General features: G+C 38.5%; 1 protein-coding gene across 1 annotated transcript in view; it reads right to left on the reverse strand.

Moving 5' to 3' along the window:
• hpse2 (heparanase 2) overlaps positions 1–19,060 on the reverse strand; it is a 55,087-nt gene extending 36,027 nt beyond the window's left edge. Inside the window, exons 1-3 of the mRNA XM_075478261.1 lie at positions 18,783–19,060; positions 16,860–17,014; positions 15,890–16,051 (exon numbers count right to left, since the gene is read on the reverse strand). Of these exons, the coding sequence (XP_075334376.1) occupies positions 15,890–16,051; positions 16,860–17,014; positions 18,783–19,060 (595 nt within the window). The remainder of the gene's footprint in view (positions 1–15,889; positions 16,052–16,859; positions 17,015–18,782) is intronic.
• Positions 19,061–22,338: the final 3,278 nt, after the last annotated feature.

The following is a 22,338-nucleotide window of genomic DNA, read 5'->3' on the forward strand; positions in this document are numbered from 1 at the left end:
CATGCTTCTCTCACTACAGTTTACAACATCTTTCAACTCAAAACAAATGTAAACAAAAAGCCAAACTGCACCTAAAGCTGTTCAGTAATCAGTATCTTTCACAACATGACAGACACGAAGAAGAAGAAGAAAAAAAAAAAAAAACAGGAGACAGTTCTGCTATGAAGTCAGTTTCCTTGTAAAACTTTGCATTTTCAACTGTTTCCTGGAACTCTGGAATATGTTGTTTGGATACTGGAGTTGTTTGTTATTTGGCTGTTTATTTGACAAAGTCCATAGTGAATGTGAATCATTGTTTTGGAAGCTAGCTGGGTACCTGTGGGGTTGCAGTTTGTAGAAAACAGTGTATTAGGTCCTTGCCTGGGTTTTTATTCTCAGATGCATTAGAGGTTTACTGATAAGGCTTACATGTTAATTGACCTTAAGTATCTCCTTATGCTGCTTTCCTCAACAATTAGTGACGTGTTTCCCCTATGGTTGTGCATGGCGCTGCATATTCATGTTGAATGTCAGGAGAATGGGAACACATTCACATGTAGCGTCTTTTTCGACGAAATGCACCGGCCAGGACATTTTGTGATGAGATCGCTCAGCTTCCAACAAGAACTTAGCATACCTATTTTCTTCTGAGAATTTCAGCTTTTCAACTAAAAGTGCGCCGAGCTGAAGAGAAAAAAAAAAAAATAAAGCCAAAAAAACTAGTGGTTGTGTTAGAGAAATAACACATTTGAGGTATTTTTCAACCCAGAATCTGCTCCATAAGATAATTATGGAGAGCAGCCTTGATTTTGTCAGTCCGTTCAGTTTGAAACCTGCCAAAATGAAGCTGTTGAAGTAAAAAATTGCATTTTTGTTATCATTACAATGCACTCGAGGGCAGTGTGAGTGACTACATTGAGAAGAAGTTTTGAAACATTACAGTTCTGTAACAAATTAACAAATGCCAAAGAAGCATGTGTGTCGGGACATGTTGATTCAACTTAAAAATCGAATAACTTCCTTCTCACATTAAGAAACACACACACACACACACACACACACACACACACATATGCATATATATATATATATATATATACAGTTATAGTGGAGGAAAAATATGCTTTCCCTTTACTTTTGCTCAGGCTTGTGAAAAAATAAAACATACAAATTACCACTACTTAGGCCATTTTCTTTCCCATCAGGCATCAATCTACAATTCCCTAAAATTCTGTCTTAAAGCACTGAATAAATATTTGTAATCATTTTGGGTCATTTCAAGAGGCCATAATGATGTTTCTCGGGAAGTAATGAGCTCATTTTCATAAATTAAATTTCACTCTCTTTTTTTCATCTTTAAGTTTATTCATTTATCTTTTTTTTTATTTTTTTTTATCACAAGCAACAAGCCAGATGTTTTCTAGGCACCTCAGACACAATTTTCCACACAAGAAGTATTTAGGAAGTAGCTTCTTCACATATCCCCTCCGAGACACGTAGATGTTCTCATTTCACGTGAGGGTCAGAGGTCGGGGACAGCCAGCAGCCATCCCCCTCCACCAGGTAGGGCTTTCTTTCTCAACCCTTCAACAAGTTAAGGACATGTTTTCTCAATTATTATGTTTGTCTTTTGTTCTCATGTAGAAAAACAACTTCAAAAGATAGAATCCCACAGATAAAACCAGACCAGAAATTGCGCTTTTCGTGCCACAGAAATAATATGGAACATGCACTGTTCCGTTCTCCATGTATGTGTCAGAGGTAACCAAACATTGACGCAAGTTAGTGGGTTGTGAAAAGTTTTTGGAAACACCATTTCTGTTGGAGATTTTTTTTCAAGAGATTCTTGAAGATGTTATTTATGCTCCGAAGCTGTTGAGGAGTCTAGCACTTGTGAAGCTACTGATCCATGAGCACTTATAGGTTTGCTCAACCTTGTAGGCGCAGTTTTACACAACAGGTGTTGGCTGGGTTGAGGGATCTGGACGGCCAGGGCTGGCTGACACAGTAAAAGACAAGCTCATAGAGAAAATGAAAACACTCTTTGTTTGTATCTTGTGAGGGGAAAATGTTTTAAGTTTTGTTCTTTCTTTGCTCATTTTACCCCCTGTCCTCTTTTTTTTTTCTTTTGTCTGCTGCTGTTATTTCATTTCTCATTCTTTCCATTCCCCCATTCCTTCTAAACTCTCTCAATCTCACTTTGTTCAACTGTGCTCTTGTTTTCTCATTTTGAGGACTGCGGGCTGTGCTGTGAATCTCCAACTCAGCAGGACACCATGGAGTGATAGATGGCCTCTGACAAGGTCCAACGCAATCCAACCAGCCATATGCTCCGAGTAAAAAAAAAGCAGAATTAAAGAGAAATTCACAAGTGGCCAGATGAGAGACATGCCAAACTATTAGGCAAGCAACCTTTTATAAAGTTTACAGAAGTACATGGGGGGTTGACACACTAAAATTGTACACACACACACACACACACACACACACACACACACACATATATATATATATATAGGATTTCATGGCCACATGTCGAAGCGTCTTTGGGCGAGACACTGAACCCCACGTTGCCTACCAATCCGTACCATTGGAGTATGAATGTGAAGGATAAAGAAAAAAAAAACCTGCGTAGTCTGTAAAACTGTATAAACCGACATGTGCTGTATGAGTGTGTGAGTGAATGTGGCTTGTAGTGTAAAGGCCAACAAGAGTGCAGTCCATTAATCTTCCCTGATATGTTTCAATATCCCAGATATTACCAGAAAGCTCTCTCTATTTACCGTCTAGTGGATGTCCACTGCAGTATTAGTTTTTTTTGGCCTCCTTGGGGTAAGAGCTTTACGGTCCAAATGAACCTTCCAGAGTGAATGACCTAGAAGTATCTAAGTAGTCGCCATGATAGGTGCTGTTCAAGATACTAAGAGACATGAGCCCCACTGCTTCATTTATTTAGCACAGGAAACACCGAACCATCATTAAACAAGGTCCCACAATTCCATGCAGCCGCAATTTTTTTAAAGTGACCCTTGATTATTTTCGGCCAGTTGTACTAACTTTGATTTGTGGGGGTAAATATGAAAACAGGAGAGCGAGAGTGAGCAGTCTGTGCTAACAATATCTCTTAATCTTTGTGACTTTTTCTTTCTTTTTTTCTGATTATGAATCTTGATAGTGAATGATAACTGATCTTATTCTTTATCATCTCTTATACCAATATGACATATGAGATAACCCATGTGTAACAATGTGATGAGGTTGCGTTAGAAAAAGTATCTGAAGCACTTTCCATCTTTCTTTGGACCCATGACGCCCCAATGAGATTAAGAAAAAGAGGTAACACTTTTGAACAGACCTGTATTTTTCGGTGACGACAACTTCTTCTTCGATTGAATTACAACCGCTAGCAATGTCGTCTATACCACCACCCTCTGGTAGCATTATACAGACTAGTTTATTCACTTTGGAACATTCTATAGAAAAATCTATGAACTTTTTTTCTATATTTTTTGCACTTTTCTAAAGATCACTCATGATTTGCTTAGCCTTTGAATGGAAACCCAGCTACTGCACACCATCATGTTTCCTGAGAAGCACATTTGCTGATACAAATTAGTATAATTTGAAAGTAATGTTGGAAAAAAAAAAGCATTGTGAATAAATCGGAGAGAGAAGGGTCCCTGGACGTCAATTACTTTGAATCAGACAAAAGAGAAAGAACCGAAAATATTTTGTTTGGAAGTATACATGAAAACGTGCGGTTTCAAAGAATTTTGCGAAGGTGTCCATGCTAAAACTTTGCTGAACTCCTTTGATGCTTACTGATGATGACTGCTCAGCTCTTTCAAAGACTTTTCTCTCACTATGAAAAGGAGACACTTTCCTGGAGCACACACACACACACCTACACGCACATGCAAAAATGCTCCAAACATTTGTGTGATACTAATGAGTGTGTTAAATTCCAGTGCAAGTTGTTGAGAGAAGAAACATTAGTGTAACATTCTTAAACACCAGGTCAAATCACTTCTCTAAACAGTGGTTACAGCTTCCTAGCCTCATGCTAGCCCTATTTCTAGAACAAACTTTACACACAATAAATACACAGATGGACACACAAAGGTGCACACACATCACAAAGTCATAAATAATGGATGACAACCTGTGAGGCAAATTAAGGAAATAAAATGTGTCTCAATGGTAATGAAGGTGGTATGTTTTCCCTCAGAATAACAACTTCATCAGGGCTCATAGAAGTTTTACATATAAGGAGTGTCTCTGTGCACACACACACATTTTAAAGAGGTACCGGAATTCCAGTTACAGATCCGTCCCATTGGTACCAAACTGGCTCAAAGCAGTCAGGAGCACAGTGCCATGATTTGAAATCTGACACAAAACGTATGTTTTCTAGAGTTCTGAGGGAAAATGTGGAGGTTAGATGTCATGCCAAACAATCTTAGGAGAGGAAGGGCGGCTTTCAAACATTTCCCATGCATCAGGCTATTAAAATGACATTCGTTTGCAGGTTGCTGGCACTTGTCTCAGGGCATATTGCGAACACATGGAATTGCATGTTCTGTCCATCCATGATTTAAACACTATTCTTTCGATCAAGGAGAAGCCCACACTTCTGAATGTGTGCAGGCCATGTGGAAGGAGTAAAAGAAGAAAAGTACACCATAGAGCAATCAAGAGTTTGTCACACCGAGATTATACGTACTCACGGTTGATAATTGTGAGCTGACAGGTACAGTAAGAAGGATAATATAACACGTTAGAAATTCAGCCAAACACACGTAAAATAGAAGGTCATGTAATTTTATATGTAGTCATGTTCTGACAGAGTTCCTTTGTCTGAGGATACTTGTCTGTGTTACAGTATAAAAGGCCTCCATGTGTGAAACTCTAGTGTTGTGCTGCAGGGCTTAATTCTGGAGCCAAACCTTTTCGCTGTGTACATGAACACAAGTAATCTAATCATACTAGTTATTTAAAAGATGGTTCTCATTAGAGATGTACCTAAAACGAATATGGCTTTAAACACAACTTTGCTAAAAAGATACACATGGTGCCTCAGAGGGACAAATGTAATGAAGTAAACCACAAATATAGGACTTAAGCCCTTTTCACACGTGCTCCGCAGCCCTTAAATTTTTTTGCCGATCACCCGCAAGCGCTGTGTGGTAAATTAAAATGTCAATCTAATTAATCTGTTCTAAAGAAAATTGTGCTGACTTAACATTTCCACATTCTTGATACAAAGTACCTAATGTCTATGTAAGACCTAATATGAGAATAAACAGGTAACTGTCTACAAAAGCAAATGAGTTTGGAGATTGAAAGCATTTATGCAGCTTGATGCTTTTTTCTGCTGGTCTGCATACTGCTTAACACTCTTTTCTCAATGACTCCTAAAATGAAATGCAACTTATAGGAAATAATTCCTACCCCACCCCAAGAACAAGAACAGCAAGGCAACATTTTAACATACTTCTGGTGAGGGAACTGTTGACAAGTCTGTTGAATAGTTGGCAGTCTGAAACGGCCCAACACTTTCTGCCTCACTTTGATGGTGTTTGTTGAGTAAAACAGCTGCTTCTCACAAAGACAACAAGGACTCTTATTGTTGTTGATTACACCGCCATCCAAGAAGCAAAAACAAAATGCAGTCATGGTTGTCTGCTTGAGTTGGCTTTGCTCACTAGTGTCCTCCATTCTTCAAGTGAATAACATAAAATGAACCGATTCATCGTTAGGGCAGGAAAGAGATCAAGCGTATCACGGCAGGCGGTCAAAAGTTGTGTTTACAGATTATGAATTTTAAATTTGAGTCATTGCAAATTCTTGTTTCCCTATGTTTGAAATAAAGGGCAATCAGATAAGTTAGCAGTGATGAACCATCCTCTACAGTATGTGCTGTAAACAAAAAACACTCAGTAGAGTTATATGCACAGCTGAATCGGGCTATGGTTACAGCTCCATTTGGCCATATAATCTGACCGTGTCCTTGTCCCATTAACCATGCGGAGGAGGGGAATCGAGTTATTAACTAACACATGTCAACGCTGTGACACTTGGGACTGTGTGAGGAAACATTTAAAGACATTCTGTCACGTCTAACTCTCTCTGTGGGATATCACCATGCGTGTAAATATAGCAGAATTCCCTGCACAGACAATGTCTTTAAGTTCCTTGAATGATGATGTTGTCAGATGATGCTGCGGTTAAAAAAAAAAAAAAAGAAATCAGGATTTTATTAAAGCAGAACAGTCTGGAAATGCTTTAAGTGACCGCGAGCTGAAACGGAGTCTCAATAGGCTAAATTCCAGTCAATTTCTGACATGTTGAGTTGTCTGACAAAGGAAACAGAAAAATATGGGAATAAGAGCAGCTAGATTGGGAATTCATCTGTATTCCACTTTTCTTTTTCTTTTTTTTTTTTTTTACAAATAATGCAACTTTGATACATGTGCAGAGCACCGTTTTCTCTCATTTCAGTGGCAATGCATACTAAAGCATTTATTGAAGAACCCACCAGTGTGCCCTAATTTACCTTTTGTGTCATTTTTTAAAACTATGATATTTTAACCATATTTGTTTATTTGGTTAATTGTTGTTTAGATTTCTATTCATCTGCCGTAACACAAGAATTTTCAAAAGTAGCAGGGCAATTTAGCCAAAAAATTACATCTTGATATCTTATCTAAACAATATATATATATATCAGTATTTTCTACAAATATATCAGAGTATTTTACTGTCTTTACTAACAAAAATGTCATTTCAGTAGAACAAAATAGTCTAAAGTCTAAATAATTGACAAATTTACCTATTTTGTCAAAGAAAAAGAAATTGAAGAACATTTGCTTTTTAAAACTAAACTCACCTCTATCAATCTCTACATAAATTGTATGTATAGATTTCTACATTTACATGGTGTACTTGAATGTAACACAAAGTTTCCATGTAGACCTCTGAATTGACAATTTGAGCCTTAAATGCATCATGAAGTCCCCTGTTTTTGGCAGTTAATGCTTTTGTTTACAGTGTGAGCTTTTGAAAGCAATATATTTTCACAATCTGTACTCCAGATTTTTATGTGGCAACAATTTAACTGCATCTACCATTTGGTGTCAACGATGATCCGGCCGTTGCACTCTCTCTCTCTTGGTCACAGAGTGCAAAATAGGGTGCCAGCCATAGGCAGTCTATGGCGTCAAGTAACGAGAGGGATGCACGAAAAGAAACCACAACTTAGCCTGCTTGCAATAGGGTTTAGGTTCTGAATGCTCAGAGCTAACAGTGACTTTATACCAGTCAAACCTGTCCGCAAGTAGCCTATTTTACCAAGAGATGTCGTGAGATCTTCTAGTTCTGCAGGACCGGGTTTGATTTATTTTACAGCGTTTCGATGCAGTCTTCCTGCGTTCAACACCACTCACTGCCTGTGTTAACTGAACATAATTTTAATGATATTGCTGAAAACGTGCACAGGAATGTCCTGCATTATAAGTGCAGAATTCCTGAAATCATGCGCCATACCTGCAACCCCTTCAAGCGTTGAACGTGAATTTTAAAAGCCTGGCTTTGGGCAGATTAACATAGCAATTTTTTTTTTTTCTTGTTTTATGTAAATATGCTTTGTGATTTTTTTGCGTCATTTCATGTTCCTTTTTTGGTCTCACCAGGTGTACCTCCAGTACTGAAAGTGCATCTGACACAGAAAATTTCCTGTTGTCTAGTATATATCTGCAGAAGCAACTTCTCAAAGTATGGGAAATAACTTTTGAAGTTTATGTTGGAAACAGCTTAAGACTTTCCTGCAAAGAGGTTTAGTAGCAGAGATGGCTTCTTGAAGTATAACACGAAATAAAATTTTACAAGTACTTGTCCAGAGACTTAGATGAGAGTCCTGAGTATTACATGACCCCAACACTCTCCATTCTCCTTGGAAGCAGACTTTTTGACTCTTTAAAATCAATGTTCCTGTGTGCATAATTTTTCCCCAGTTCGTGTTGACTCCAAAACCAGACACTAAGGAATTCATTTTTATGTCAGCATCAGCTTTTCAATAGATGAGATACTGTTTGAGTCAGTAGGTTAAAAAAAAAAAGTGGACACAATTTGCTTAACTCTGCCGTGATTTAATTTCTCATGGTGTCTAAACAAATCATTACAGGTGAAATGCAATTAGGGGAAAAATTAAGAGTTTATTTGCATCTCTAGTACAAACAGCACTAGATTAAAAAAAATTTAAAAAATGCAACCCACACAAAATTGTCAGATTAAGAAATATCAAAACAAAAGAGAACTCGTGGGTTGAAACTTCTCTCCACAAACTAAACAAATTGAAACAAAATAAAATTCATCAATATGTGGTACATATACCGCATTAAAAGTCTCACTGTCTTATAAGCTGCTGATTTGTATCGCTCTGTTTATTTAATGATGTTCCACAGCTTAATGTTATTTGTATAAAAATTTCTGACTCGCCTCAGTTATTGGCAGGGCAGCACAGCATTGTTCCAGCACCTTCTCTTCTGGTACTAAAACAAAGCAATTCACAGTATGTGAAAGGTACACACAATGTTTGACGTTCTTGGTTTTATCCCAGTCTGTCAAGATTCCAAAATGGGTGCTCACATCCAATAACATCTTCATGGATATCAACAAATCAAAGCAGATTATATTCATTCTCCTGCCGACACAGCAACTGGCTGTACTGTGGTGTAACAGTGTGAAACTTGGCAGGAGAAAGTCCCATAAATCTTTATTCAGCACTGACCTAGAGGTAAACTGGGAACTAAAGCAGCTCTAACCTTAAAAACTCTATCTGTCACAATTTACACCTTGTGTGCGTATGGTCACAAAGGGAATTTTAAACAGAGAGATAAAAACAGGCCTGGAGAACCACTACAGTCCCTTACAAAAGCGGTTTATACATCAAATTAAAAAAAGGGTGGATTAAAGGCTGTGAGGAATCACATAGCAGAACTAATAGGAAAGATGGAGCATGTTTCCCTCTGCTGTGAGAAAATATGTTTTGATTTTCAAGAGAGTACAAACAGAAAGTTATAACTAGAGGCACTCTCTAGACAGCTGTGCCAGTTTGTTTTGATGAAAACATTTTCAAGCCATCACAGATGTTTGGTGAATTCCCGGCTATATCCCTGCTCTTAATGTTTGTCTTTCCAGATTTCTAACCTTGTCTGCCTCCATGTCGCATTTAGTGACTCATGCTTTTCATCAGGAAAAAGAATTTCACTTCATTCTTCTCCGTTATCGTATTACAGACAGAATATGAGTTTCGCACTCTGAAATTCTGACTGAAAACTGAGCCAAAGCAGCTGTAAAAATATGACGAGTGCATTTGAATTAGCTGTGATTTTGCATAAAATGTCTGCAAAGAAGTGGTGTTGGTTTCACTTGGGAGAGTGCAGATTCAAGTGGAGTCCACAAACCATTATCCAACCTATAAAGTATTAGTAATTAAGATAACTATCTACTTAACAAAGTGGAATAGTTCAGTCTGGGCACTCAGCTTGTTCATTTCATCTGCCAGTGATTTCTAATTTCCTATGATGATCAAGGGCAGAAATGGTTTAAACTTCCTCCTCCTTTCTCTCTACTTTATTCCTGCTGTGCATCCCAAATGTCTCCTCTTCAACTCATCTGGCTTTGGTTTCTTATTCCAGGCACTACGTGGGTTTTGCGAAACAAAATTAGCTGCTCCAATCGGCAAACAACTTTCCTGTTGCCATAGTTATGCATCATAACATATGTTAAAAAGTGCAAGAATTATCATCAGAATTCACTCCAGGTGCACAGCGTCCAAAGCAGCGGAGAATATTTTTAAAACTGTTCTGTTTTCACAGAAAAAAAATGTAAAATTTCTCAAGAAGATGCATATAAAGACATTCCAGACAATTAAAGTAGTCACAACCTTTCTGAAAATCATGACATTCCACAGTAGCATGTATTTGTTGTGAAAGAATTGTAACCTTAATGTTGTTTCACGCCTCTTATATCTTTGGGCCATTCTTCTCATGTTTCCCTTCAGTGGAACCCTGCAGCTCTTAATAAGAGGCTTCTGGCTATGAGAGCTGCACCTCTGTATCAGTTCAAAGAGAAACAAAATCAGGTATTAAGATGTGATGCACTCTCTGCAATGTTTACTTTAGCCTAACAAGTGATCACACACTGTAAACAATCCTGCCACATAATACTGTGCAAGAGAGATCAGACGACAAAATTGAGAAAGCTGAGAAGCTAAACCATGACGTCATGCTGCGAACCATCTGCTTGATCATGAAAGCAACTTTTGACTCATTTAACATTCAAATAATGCTCCTCAGTTTGACAACTCTTACAAGAACTTAGTAAAACTAAACTCATGGTATGGTTAGCTTTGATTCACTACCATCTATCGTCTCTTTGTAACATGGACACAATAGATTGTCTGTGTTGTAGTTTAAGCTCGGGAATCTGGTCATCTGAAATCCTCATGTATCATGTATGATACAATTGGTGAACAGGATAATCCATTTCACTTTATTAAGTGAAGAGGGCTTCAATGTCCACTTTCTTTTTATCACTCGCTGCTGTGTGTCACTCTATCAACCAACATGTCACAGTAACATTAGCATAACAGTGGGCATATATTTAAATTGTTCTTCTTCAACAGCTTTTTCTTCTTTGGTGGTTTACAGTGACGTGCATCATTACAGTTACACTGGGAACGGAAAATCACCAACAGTTGTAAAAAAATAGTTTTGTGTAGACTGCTAAGTCTCAAAGCATCTCATAATCAAGAAATTTCCATACCGCTGGCGTTCACTCTGCATTATAAGAGTAAAGAATTCCCCCTGAACATCCACCGGTGACAACCAGCTTTCTTAAAGTTCAGACTGCTGCCAAACCTTGTATGCACTCAGGTGCGTATTTGCATTGTGCTCCTCATATATATAACTGGAACCATGGTAAAACATATATGTATATATTTTTTTTTAAACTCTTTTAGGAGCAGCATTTCTGATTTATTGACATCAAGTTGCCAAAATGCAGATAGCAACAGACAGGAAACCCACTGCCTCCACCTCCACAAATTATATTTAGCATGAAAAAAGAAAAACAGAGTCAGTGCTTGGTTTATCTGCTGTGACTATAGTAAAGATGTGGCGGTGCTGCATGATTGACTGCCACTGTTTTTCTCCAAACATACGTTTGCTGAGGCCAAAATTTCAAAATTCATTAGACTCATTAAACCTATTATGCTCAATTTTGTTGAAAGGATGGAGGAAAGGTTTTCCTTTACTAGCTCTTACTAACCTGGGTTGCACTACTGGTGCGGTAGTTAGCACTGTTGCCAAACAACAAGAAGAGTCCTGGTTCAGCTGGGGTCTTTTTGTTGAGGGTTTACATTTTCTCCCTGTGCATGCATGGGTACTCGAGAAAGAGCCATATTATGGAATAAACCTAAAGTGCATGTTTTTGAGTAAGTGTGAGCTTGTATGGTTGTTTGTCTGCAATAGACGAGCCCTTATTCTCACTCTATGGTTAAATAGCATTAAGCAGGTGCTGAAAATGGATGGATGACTCTTCTATAAAGATTATACTCAGGTCTATGCACACAGAGCAGTGCAACACCATTAAAAAAAATACTAAATCCATCTGGGGTTCTGAATTGGCTTTTTAGCAACCTGACAGTTCTCTCTGAACATTTTGTTTTTTCCAGGCTTCCACCTTTAAGGTTAACTAAAGAAACTGCTACCAGAGAACTCTTTTCTCTTATCTCCTTACAGTCTTTTCCTGCTTTATGGGCATCAATAATTGTAATTGAGTGTAAAGAAGCGGATTTAGGAGTCAGTGGCTGCTGATTTGGTCTGAAGAGTGAAAGATTCTAAAAGCTATAGAGCAGTCCAAAGCCTTAAAGCGCTAAGGTGTGCAATCTTTGTAAAAGTTGACAAATTGTTTTTCATTTTCATTCTTTCTTGACTCAAACTGCACAAAAAACACTCAATGTTTAAAGTAACATTCCATCATTTACCTAATACCTTTTGAAAATCTGTGCAGCATCTAAGAACAACTGGCAGCATCTGTATTGTGATTCAACCTAAAGTTCATGACATCATGTTTTGCATTTATAATCCTGTTATAGATTATTCTTTTTTTTTCTTATGTATCCTATAGTTGCTCAGATGCATACTGAGAGTATACAAGGCACATCGGCTTTTCTCTATTACATAACTTTAGGGAAGAAAATGTAGCTCCTTCTATGTTAGTGCAGCCATTTGCAGTATATCGATTGAATTATGCACATATCAAACTGACATTTACATTTCAAGAGCAATACGTGACACTTACAGCACAAATAGGAAAAAATTATCTTTCTGGTTCACTGTCTCATGGGAAGCCCCAGACCCTCAAACTGATAGCAATCTATGTTTGACTCTTGCTTCTCCAGTTTAATCTGCTTTGAGAGAATTTTCATTATGTCCATGTTCACAAATATTGATCAGCTGGCCTCAGATGACAAAAAAAAAAGACGTGTGTTTATCCTTTCAGTCTACAACACATAACTGAAACCAAGAGGTCAAAAGTTGAACGGCTTGACTCACTCTCTGCAGCGTCAAATAAACATTTCCCATTAAGTCACAATATACAAAACTAAACTAACTGTAAACATAAGGGAGAAAATTAGGAAGAGGTGTTAAGCTCTAGAGTAGAAAGGATAAATGGAGCGAGAGGATGAGAGAATTAAGGAAAGAGAAAAGAAAAAATTGTGGAAGTGATCTTAGATGGAAGGATATACTCCTGCGGAGAGACATGAATGACGCTGACCGTGACCTTGTCTGAGGTTGGGGTAATTTCTCAACTTAATTCCCCTCCTGAATGTGTGTGTGAAAGCTTACTCATAGTGGCCCCATTACTGATGGCTCTAACAAGCCAGGGTCAAAGGTCAGACGGTGGTGAGTGGAAAAGGATGGAGCGAGACTGTTAAAGGTCCTTTAAACACCACCTGACTTCGCACACACATACACACAAGCACGCTGGATCTTGACTAATTGTTACCAGACCATTTTCAAACACATCCTCAGTGCGTCTGTCCCCCCCGTTCCTCTCCACCGCAGAGAAGAAAAGTCTTTGTACAGATTTTAGTTTACATAACATGCTTTCAATTCAGCTAAGCCTGATAGTGAGACCATAATTCAGACATGTTCACACTTTCAATACTTTTTCAGTGTCATCACGCCCTATTCTGCTGACCTATTTCTCCACTGCAATATATGTTGAATTCCACCAGAGACAATTTGCTCCATGAAAAGAAAACAGCAGCTGCACCTTCACAGACATCGTTCAAATGTAATATCCTTCAGACCTCCGAGTAACATTTCCCAGAATCAGACCTGTAGCTTGAGTCTGCGCTTGGAAGGATGAGAATTTTTGAAAGACCACTTCACAGTAAATCGTCTTTGGGTAAATACAGTCTTTTTGCTTGGCTCTGTCAACTCCTCTCACACCAAAAAGTCTGGTAATAGCCATGACACCTATGCAAAAACATCATGGCGCATCTCTTTATCTCTCAACACCACTTCCACCTCTTAATAAGAACCATGAAACCAAGGGATCAAGTTTAAGAAGATAAAATCCTCCACAGGGTCCTAATACATCAGTGAAATTATCCAAAAATGTCTCGCACGTGGGGAAAATAAAACTTAGCTGTGATTAATTTTCAACATAAGTTAAACTGCATCAATATTTTCAAATTATATTTCATCTTTTCCCTACCTGAAAAGTCAGTTTTAATGTTTACTTTTGAATTTTAGGCATTTAACCAAAGTAATTACAGGCTCCATAATAAGATTAGAAGAAGTCTGCATATTTTGTCTTCTGTAAATCCTCCCCATGTTTATTTTTTACCTCTCTATCACAGAGACAACTAGCTGGCCTCTGCACTACAGCTCAGTAAAGCGCGCAAGTTGCGACCTCATTGTGACCGGAAGCAGCGAGGTTTGTGGGAAATGTGGTCTTTATCTTTAGAAATATTAGCACTATACTTCATCTGTAATGCAGAGAATAGCTGCCATCACCTAAAGTAAAACATGTCATGATGTATGATGTGTAAAGATGAGCGTCATATCCAGACAATATCAATAATATAAGACTAGACCTTAGGACTTTGTTTATTCTGCACTATGCTCCCCAGTGACTTTTGTTTGAAGTTGAGGTCATGGTCAACACTATTTTCTTAACTTATACAAGTGTTCCTCATATCATGACGGTTTTGAGATCATCAGCATTGGTGCTTGATTATTTCATGAGACTGAATTACAAAGAAAAAATATCAAAATTGAATGCAGATAACCTGCAATGCAGGCAGCCTCGTCAGTGTGGTTGCTGTGGAACAATGTTTTTGATCGTGTGTTGATTTTTGGTGGGTAGTTTTATCGAATTAAAAATAGATTCACTTTGGAAAGAAAGAAAAGTTTACCTTCTCAACCAAACAAAGCCAATGCAGACATGATCAAGTTAAATAAATATCAATTTTAGTTTGTTAACTCGGTTTCCATTATCTGATTATAAAAATTGCTGTCTCTTAGAATAAGAAGAAAAACATGAAATTATATTTAATGTCCTATATATCTTATATGGGGGATATATATATATATATCCTTATTCATCCATTGTTTGGGACATGCAAAATATCTTTAAAAACAAGTGATGACAAGGCCAAAGGTCCTTTTAACAAAATTGCAGCACTTCAGAATTAATGTACAACAGGACGTGACTACTGAGCTAAACTTGTGAACTGACCCCTCACACGAGCAGGTCCAAATTCTTACTGTATTTGCCTACTTTGATAAATGCAACCTGGCCATGTTTTGACTGTCGCACTTGAGACTATTTGAAAATACACTGCTGATGTATGCTGCTCATATCTCTCTTTATCACTCATGCAGCAACACACAGAAGGTCACTTTGTTCCAGGAAAGCGGAACCGTCTGAGTGCATGAAAAATGCACCGCAGGCCCACTCATGCGAGGCCACCGGTTCTGTGTTTGCAATGACCAAAAAAATCCGAGTGATAAATTCAACTGGGTTCACTCGAGGTAGATCTGGATTCTTTGTTTTATGTAATTTATCACTGTCCTTTCAAAACACAGGGCCAAAGATTTCATGTGTCTGGTTCGACAGTGAACATGGGGTTTTGCGCATTACTATATCTGAACTTTTAAGCACTGGAAGACTTTGCAAGAATTTTATGGCTCTCAGTAAATTAATGTATTCAACAAGGCTGGGCTCTTTGGCTTTCAATACTCGCTTTCAGGGTGTGTATCTACTTTGTAACAAAAACCCCACCGTAACAAAAAACACTCCACACATGCTAACGTTTGAAGATGATATGGAAGTAAAGATTTTTCAATAGCAATCTATCATGATGACATGGCCCAGATTTGCATTGCGGGTCTTCACTTCGAAAAACCTGCGTTTGTAGACAATTCCAAACAGTGCAGACAAATCTCATCTATTACTAATGCTTCAGTTAATATTTCAAACAGTTGCCCTTCCCATCCCAGACAGTCGCATTAACAGATATGAAATGGAGCCCACCCAAAATCCGGACTCCAGAGTTCTTTCTGCGGTCAGGTTGTGTTAACTGGAACGAGTGAAAACGCCAATGCTCTGTTTACCAGCCTCTTTCGCTGCACCTCTCCACCCATCCCCACATTCCTTCTTTACAAATTACATTTGTCATTCTGAAAGCCGATGGTTTACACTGGCATGCCTCGAACCTTATGCGAGTGCATGTGCATGAATGTTCATGGCCAGCAGAGTCCAGACAACATATCTGTAGGTGCCAAATAATAAAGACTGTGTGTGTGTGTGTGTGTGTGTGATCTCCTACCTGTTATTGTAATGTTGCTGTAGATGTTGGACAGCTGCTCTTTCAGCAGGACGAGCTGTGTGGTGGCAGCCTTCTCCCTCTGCAGTTCCAACATTATGTCAGGATGGTGGGCCAGTTTGCAGCCTTTCTGTTTGTCCAGTGCAATGTCACTGCGCACTATATCTGCAAGCCAGCAAAAACAGAACAAAATGAATGCTACTTTAATCAATTTGTTATGAATGAATAAATATAATAGGCTACTCTTGTATATTTTAAGTTTAGTCTTTAACAAAAAAAGGAATTTGCATGTAGAATCAGGACCACATGTGGAAACATATAAGCGTATGCGCCATTTAAAAGTAGCTCAAACTCCACACAAACAGTATTTGTTATTTTCCTATAGATACACTTATTTGTATACTCACAACATAATTAGGTAATGAAGGGCAATGCAACAACTCGATACTGCGTACCTTTATTAATGTAAAATGTTCAGTTATTGTTTTAACTGTCTGCATTAAGTCTTAATTCTTAATATGGTCATTTGAGGGGCTGTATTAACCTAATTGTGTTACACTGGCAGGTGTTTCTAATAATTTGCATAATTGACTGAGAGTAGGCCTGAAATTAAGAACACCGACTTAAAAAAAAAGGAATCTGAACAGTGTGTGGTTCATGAACCCTTGCTCTTGCATTAGTCAAAGCTGAAAGATGAATAAATCTGTGTTTTCCGCTCCCGTGTTCGTTTTTAGTAATATTTCCCCAGGAAACTGTCGACTTAAGTTCTTTGCAAAGTCTTTGAATCTGCGTAAAATAAACAAACGAGCCAGCGTTGAAAATAAAGAACAACTGTGTTCTGATTGCTCACACACGGGGGATACACGAACAGACAACACGCCAACGCTTCTTCTGGAAGTCCGTAAAACAAAAAGAGAAAGAATTAAAAAAACTGGGACCATAAAAAACTAAGAGAAATGTCGTGTCTAATCACCATCCTCGTAGTTCTTAAGATAGTAGTCTGGTCCTGGCCCTCTGAACTTGGCGAGGTTCTTCTGGTTGTTGAACTGCAGGAAGTCGGTTCGTTTTCCGCCAAAACGGAGAAAGGCAGGCGACAGGCCGCGCGCCAGGGTCACGAGCCGCTTGGAGCTATGGACACACAGAGTGGAGATAGAGAAAAGAAATGCGTCACAAGTTTCAGCTGGAATAATAACCTGCGACCTGTGTGTGTATATTAAATTCACAATTTGGAACATTTTTAGAAAAAAAGCATCTTTGATAGTTCGGTTTTATTTTATTTCCCTCAGTGCAGATAATAAGGAAATAACAGCCCAAACAGACACAAAAGAAATTGTGTAACCTTTTCTGTGAACGACAAAACTCGTCGCAGGCCTATCATAAAACCTCTGACATATTATTTTACATCAGTGGGCGAAGAACCAGGCTTCAACAACATCCTTCATCCTGGAAAAAACATTAGGCAGCAGCACGGATTGAGCAGGGCTGACCTGAGGCAAGAGGGATTAAAACACACAGGGCTAATGTGATCTTTAAGAGATGAGCAGCTTTACCCTCTATTAGCCCATTCTAAATACGAGGCACATGCTGGTTTAATTTTCAGCTGTGATGGACGACTAAAAACCAAGTGTTTGAAAGTGAAAATATGGTAAATCGTAGTTTATACCCTGTCCACGTGCTATGATTTAGTATTCAGTGGATGAGGGGTTGAATTTAAGAAAAACAAACAAAAGCTGTAACACCAGGGAGTTTTACTTTGTTAAGAATCACAGACTGACAATAAAGTGACGGATGATGCGGAAAGAGACATCCTGCCGGCCTTACGGTGCAGATCGCTTCTGGTTTGAGGTTTCACTTACACTTACACTGCTTGTTTAAGGTAAGTGTTAACAATTTGTTTATGAAATTTCTTCATATATATATATATATATATATATATATATATATATATACATAAGAAGTAGACTGAACTGTAGTTTAAACATCCAATTAACAATAAAGCTGCAGTTGTGTTGAACGGGAAATACTGTTTTGAAAATGAGTGATGTGCAAGAACCAAACAATAAAAAAAGTCCCCAAAAAGATTCAGTAAACATTTTCCCTCTTTTGGTGGTAATGAGGAAGGGCCACGTTGAATAAAACGAGGTCCCCCAGCTTGTCTTTCAGCTCAAAGGTTTCCAAATAGACAAGGAGGCTCAGCTGTGCATTCGGACTAAATTTGAAGCCTGTTTTTTTATATGAAAAAAAGTCCAGCTGTAAGTAAAAAATCCAATTTGATGGGCCTATACCAAGAGTCATTGCTTTTGTCAGTTTTGTGAAGCTTACAGTAAATATTGACTGAAAATTAAGCTTTTGAAAACGTTGCGTTACGGTCATTGGGAAAATGTTCTACTTAAAAGCCCCAAAAATTGATGGATGTCTGTAAAAAAAAAAATTCATCTTTCACTAAAAAAATATGGACTTGAAACAACATAAATGTCAGAGTGGAAACATATCCACTCTGTAAATGTGTGGGGTTTTTTTTAATGATATGTAATAACTAATAACTTGATAATGATTCAGAATTATTTAAGCCTTAAAACAAGATTTAGCTTGCGACTGGTACGTTGTTGAATACTAATGGGCCAAGACTTTGTGCGCAATATCTTTGCGTACTGTATGGCTTCCAATAGCAACAACTATTATTGTCAAATGATCTGAAAAGTTTCGGCATCGAAATAAATAGTACATAGCACTGAACCGCTTGGTTCTGTGAGTGAGGAAGAAACGTGCTGGATCACTCCATGACAATTCAGACAACGTGGCTGCGTGTGTAATGAATCAAAGAAGTACCAAACATTTTAGAGATGGGCACGCATACAGATCAGCGCTGGTGGCGAGCACGGGAGCTGTTGGGTACCTCAGAAAGTCCAGCCAGCCGTCTTTGATGATCGAGGGGTCCAGCTGCAACGAGAGGAAGTTGTCGTTGAGGACTCTGATCGGGCTGCGGGTGTTGACATCCAGGAGAACCAGCGTCCTCCCCATGAAGCCCGGTCGCTTCCCAGCAGCAGCTGAAAGTCTCTGATGCGTCGAGGAGGAAGAGTACGAGGAAGAGAGCGCCGACTGCACCATCAAAAAAACCAAAGATGCCAGCCCCATTGAGGGGCAAGGGAATAGGCACGGTGAGGATTTGAGCATCTTCTTGCTTTGGAGAATTGGGGGGATCACTGCGCGTAATGGGGCTTAAAGGCTGATAGAAATATAATAAATCCAGCCACAAAGTTCGATGGCGGTTCTTTACTTCGGTCTCATCGATCTGGATCTGTCTTCCTGTCTAGCTGTCTCACCCCCTCTGCCCCCCGCCCCTCTGTGTATTTTTGGGAGCTGCGCACAAGAGCGCACGCCCCGAGCCAGCCTTCCCGGTTGTGGGAGCCAGAAACTGGGAGGAGGAGAGGAGGCAGCACCGCCCCTCTAAGGTTCTCTGAGGTATGAGACTATATGAAAGTTTTCCAAGCTCAAATGGTTAACAACTGAGTTTTAAGAAGAAAGGGCGGGTTGTCCTGAATATAGTAAATGCAGTATCGGTTTCTTGCAAACTTAGGATAATTGTTTAACTTAAATATTATATAAAAACTGAAATACGGCTTGTGATTTGGCTGTGATGTAAAATTGGATAAAATAGTGAGGTTGAATCTGACAAGAGCTCGTTGTCACCAAGCAGCTGCGCATATTTACACGGTCCAGGTTATGGTGACGAAAGGGTTTTTCTACCTTGAAAAATAAGTCGTGGAGGATATTTGTTTTAAAGTGATAAAGTATTGGCTGTTGATAATTTCAAGAAATATATGCATTTGAATTAAATGTATGACATCAAACTAGAACTCTGGAATCTAACAATGAAAGGCTGCGCAAAGGTCCTACCTCAGCTCAGAACTGACCCGCCACAAGCTGCATATTATAACAAAAAACGATCACTTCAGATCGAAAAGGGTCATAGATTCTCTGGAGCACATTACTGACAACACGTTGTAAATTAAATGGTAAAAAAATATCATTGTGAGCCCATAAAAATCTCCGGGCTGTGGTTCAAGAGAACGGCTATACAGGCCCAAGTTGTTTTGACAAATAACTGATTGCACATTTTAAGGGGATGTTTGGGGAAGACAGTGTCAACATTTAGCCTCTTTTTGACACACATTCAATTCAGTTTTGGAATTCAAGTTCATACACATGGAACTCCATTACAGTACAAGTTCCTAACATGATTTCACAGTCCAGATGTAACTGGGGGCGCTGCGTAAAGAACAAGAAACATCAAAGTGCATTCTCTGGTCATTTCTCTGGAGCGCGGCGCTCCACTCTCCCCGGCCGGTCAGTGGGTGGAGAGGTGGGTTTTATAAGGCCACTGTTGTCTCACAGAAGAAAACGTGAAAAAGATTTTTTTTTGTTTACATTTTTTTTTTTCATTTTTCTTCCAAGACCAAGAAACTCACGAATTCTTAAAACACCAAGAAATCCAAAGCTATTCATGCAACTCAAACCAGAGTTTTTGTGATGTACAAAGAATTCATCTGAACGTGTAGGCTAACGTCAAGACGTGTCCCTCCTGAGTGTCCGGTATTCTAACATTATGACTCACATGTTACGCATAAAGGATGTGCCTGAGCTGAGAGTCATTCAGCAGATCCACAGAAATCCAAACACAAGTAGTTAACTGCATAGTATGTCACTTTGGAGGCTGAGATTGTTTTTTCCTGCAAACTAAAGATTATCTCAAGAAAACATTATGTGTTTCAAGAGGAAGTCCCATGTTGGTTCCGTGTACAAAGCATGTGCTGTTATTTATCCTTTGTTTTGTTTTACGGATATGTTGCACCAGATTTACAAAAACTCAAATCCTGTAGACCAGAACTGCCCAACGGTGCTGGTGTGAGCTGCTGAAATATGTTTAGCTTTTTTTTTTTTTGATAAGTTACAGAATTTTATCTAAATAAACACTGTAAAAGACTCCTGATTACACTGAGACAAATGACTAATGAACAGCACCCAAATTTTATTAAAAAGTGGAATTAGAATATATATATATATATAAAGTAATCTATCTAGAAACCCTTCAGCTGCCTTTGTTTTAGGTCCATTTGAAATCATGGGGGGGGGGGGGTGGGGGGGGGGGGACGTTGTCAGATTTAATTCAAGTTTGATTTTTTTCCCCCTAAGTTCTGTTTTGGAATTCTTGATGCAGAATAGAAAACGAACTCGGTTTTATTATGTTGCCTCTGGGGAAATCTGCTGACACACCAATGATATACAGATCGATTAGTCAAAGAAATAAAAATAAAAATCTGAATAAACTAATTTCATAATTTGATAGACTCTTAAACGTGAGCTCTGCTAACTGCAGATGTTTTACGGAAGGAAAACTCCTTTAGAAAAAGACACAAAAATGACCTGTGGAGCAGCGAGAGTCTTTGAGCCCTACGTGCAACAGAGTGGGGATTACGTTGTTGTTGTTTTCTTTCTTTCTTTTTCTTTTTTTTTTTAAGAATGACCCACATGTTCCGAATTTCTGTCTGCTTAAAACTCTTCTGACCCATCGTTGGGATTCCATCGCACGGACAATTTTTTTTCTTTCTTTTTCTTCTTTCTTTTTTTCGTCTTCTGTTATCTCTCCTCTAACAGATGGAAGTGCTCCTCTCCAAAGCGTATTTCCCCCCCAAGCAGCCCCCAGCAGCCGAAGGACTTCACCACAGTTTACCACTCAAGGGGGGAGCTAATCAATGAGCAGGAAATAATAATAATAATAATAATAATAATAATAATAATAATAATAATGATGATGATAATAATCATTGTCATTATTGATAACAATAATTATCATTATTATTATTATAACGATTATGGTGATGGTGATGATAGGTGAGAGAAGAAGAATAACTTTTTTATGCCTTTTGTAGGTATTCCTGAACTTTTTGATTGCAATAATAAACCCTGATATCAGCATTGTTCTGCGGAAATGCTAAGAACAGTACCAGTTTATAACAGCCTGTTTTCAGTATGTAATATATATCTTAGTATGTAAGATATATCCTATGTGATCGTCCATTTTAAAGCTGCAGGATCAAAATACATCCTTTATAAAAACGAGCAGGGAGGTTACAAAATTTTAATCGTTAATGAATGCTATCAAAACTTTTTTTCTTTTCTTTTTTTTTTTTTTTAAATGGGATAGAAATTAATCTGCTCGACTTAAGTCAAGCACTGATCGAGTCTGAACTCTTGAGGCAACACACACAGCGCCTTTCGCAGCGGGTTAAAACGAAAGCAGGTGATAATACTGCCATCTAGTGGAGACCTCAAAACAAGAGGAAGGAGTATTAAGATGAGCTATGTGATACAGCGCTTTTGTGTATTGGCTTGGCTGTATTCTGTCATTTCACCCTTCGGCCATATTTGAGCTTTTAGAACTTTATGAAATA

The sequence above is a fragment of the Odontesthes bonariensis genome, chromosome 2 (assembly GCF_027942865.1).
Source record: "Odontesthes bonariensis isolate fOdoBon6 chromosome 2, fOdoBon6.hap1, whole genome shotgun sequence".
Lineage (NCBI taxonomy): Eukaryota > Metazoa > Chordata > Actinopteri > Atheriniformes > Atherinopsidae > Odontesthes > Odontesthes bonariensis.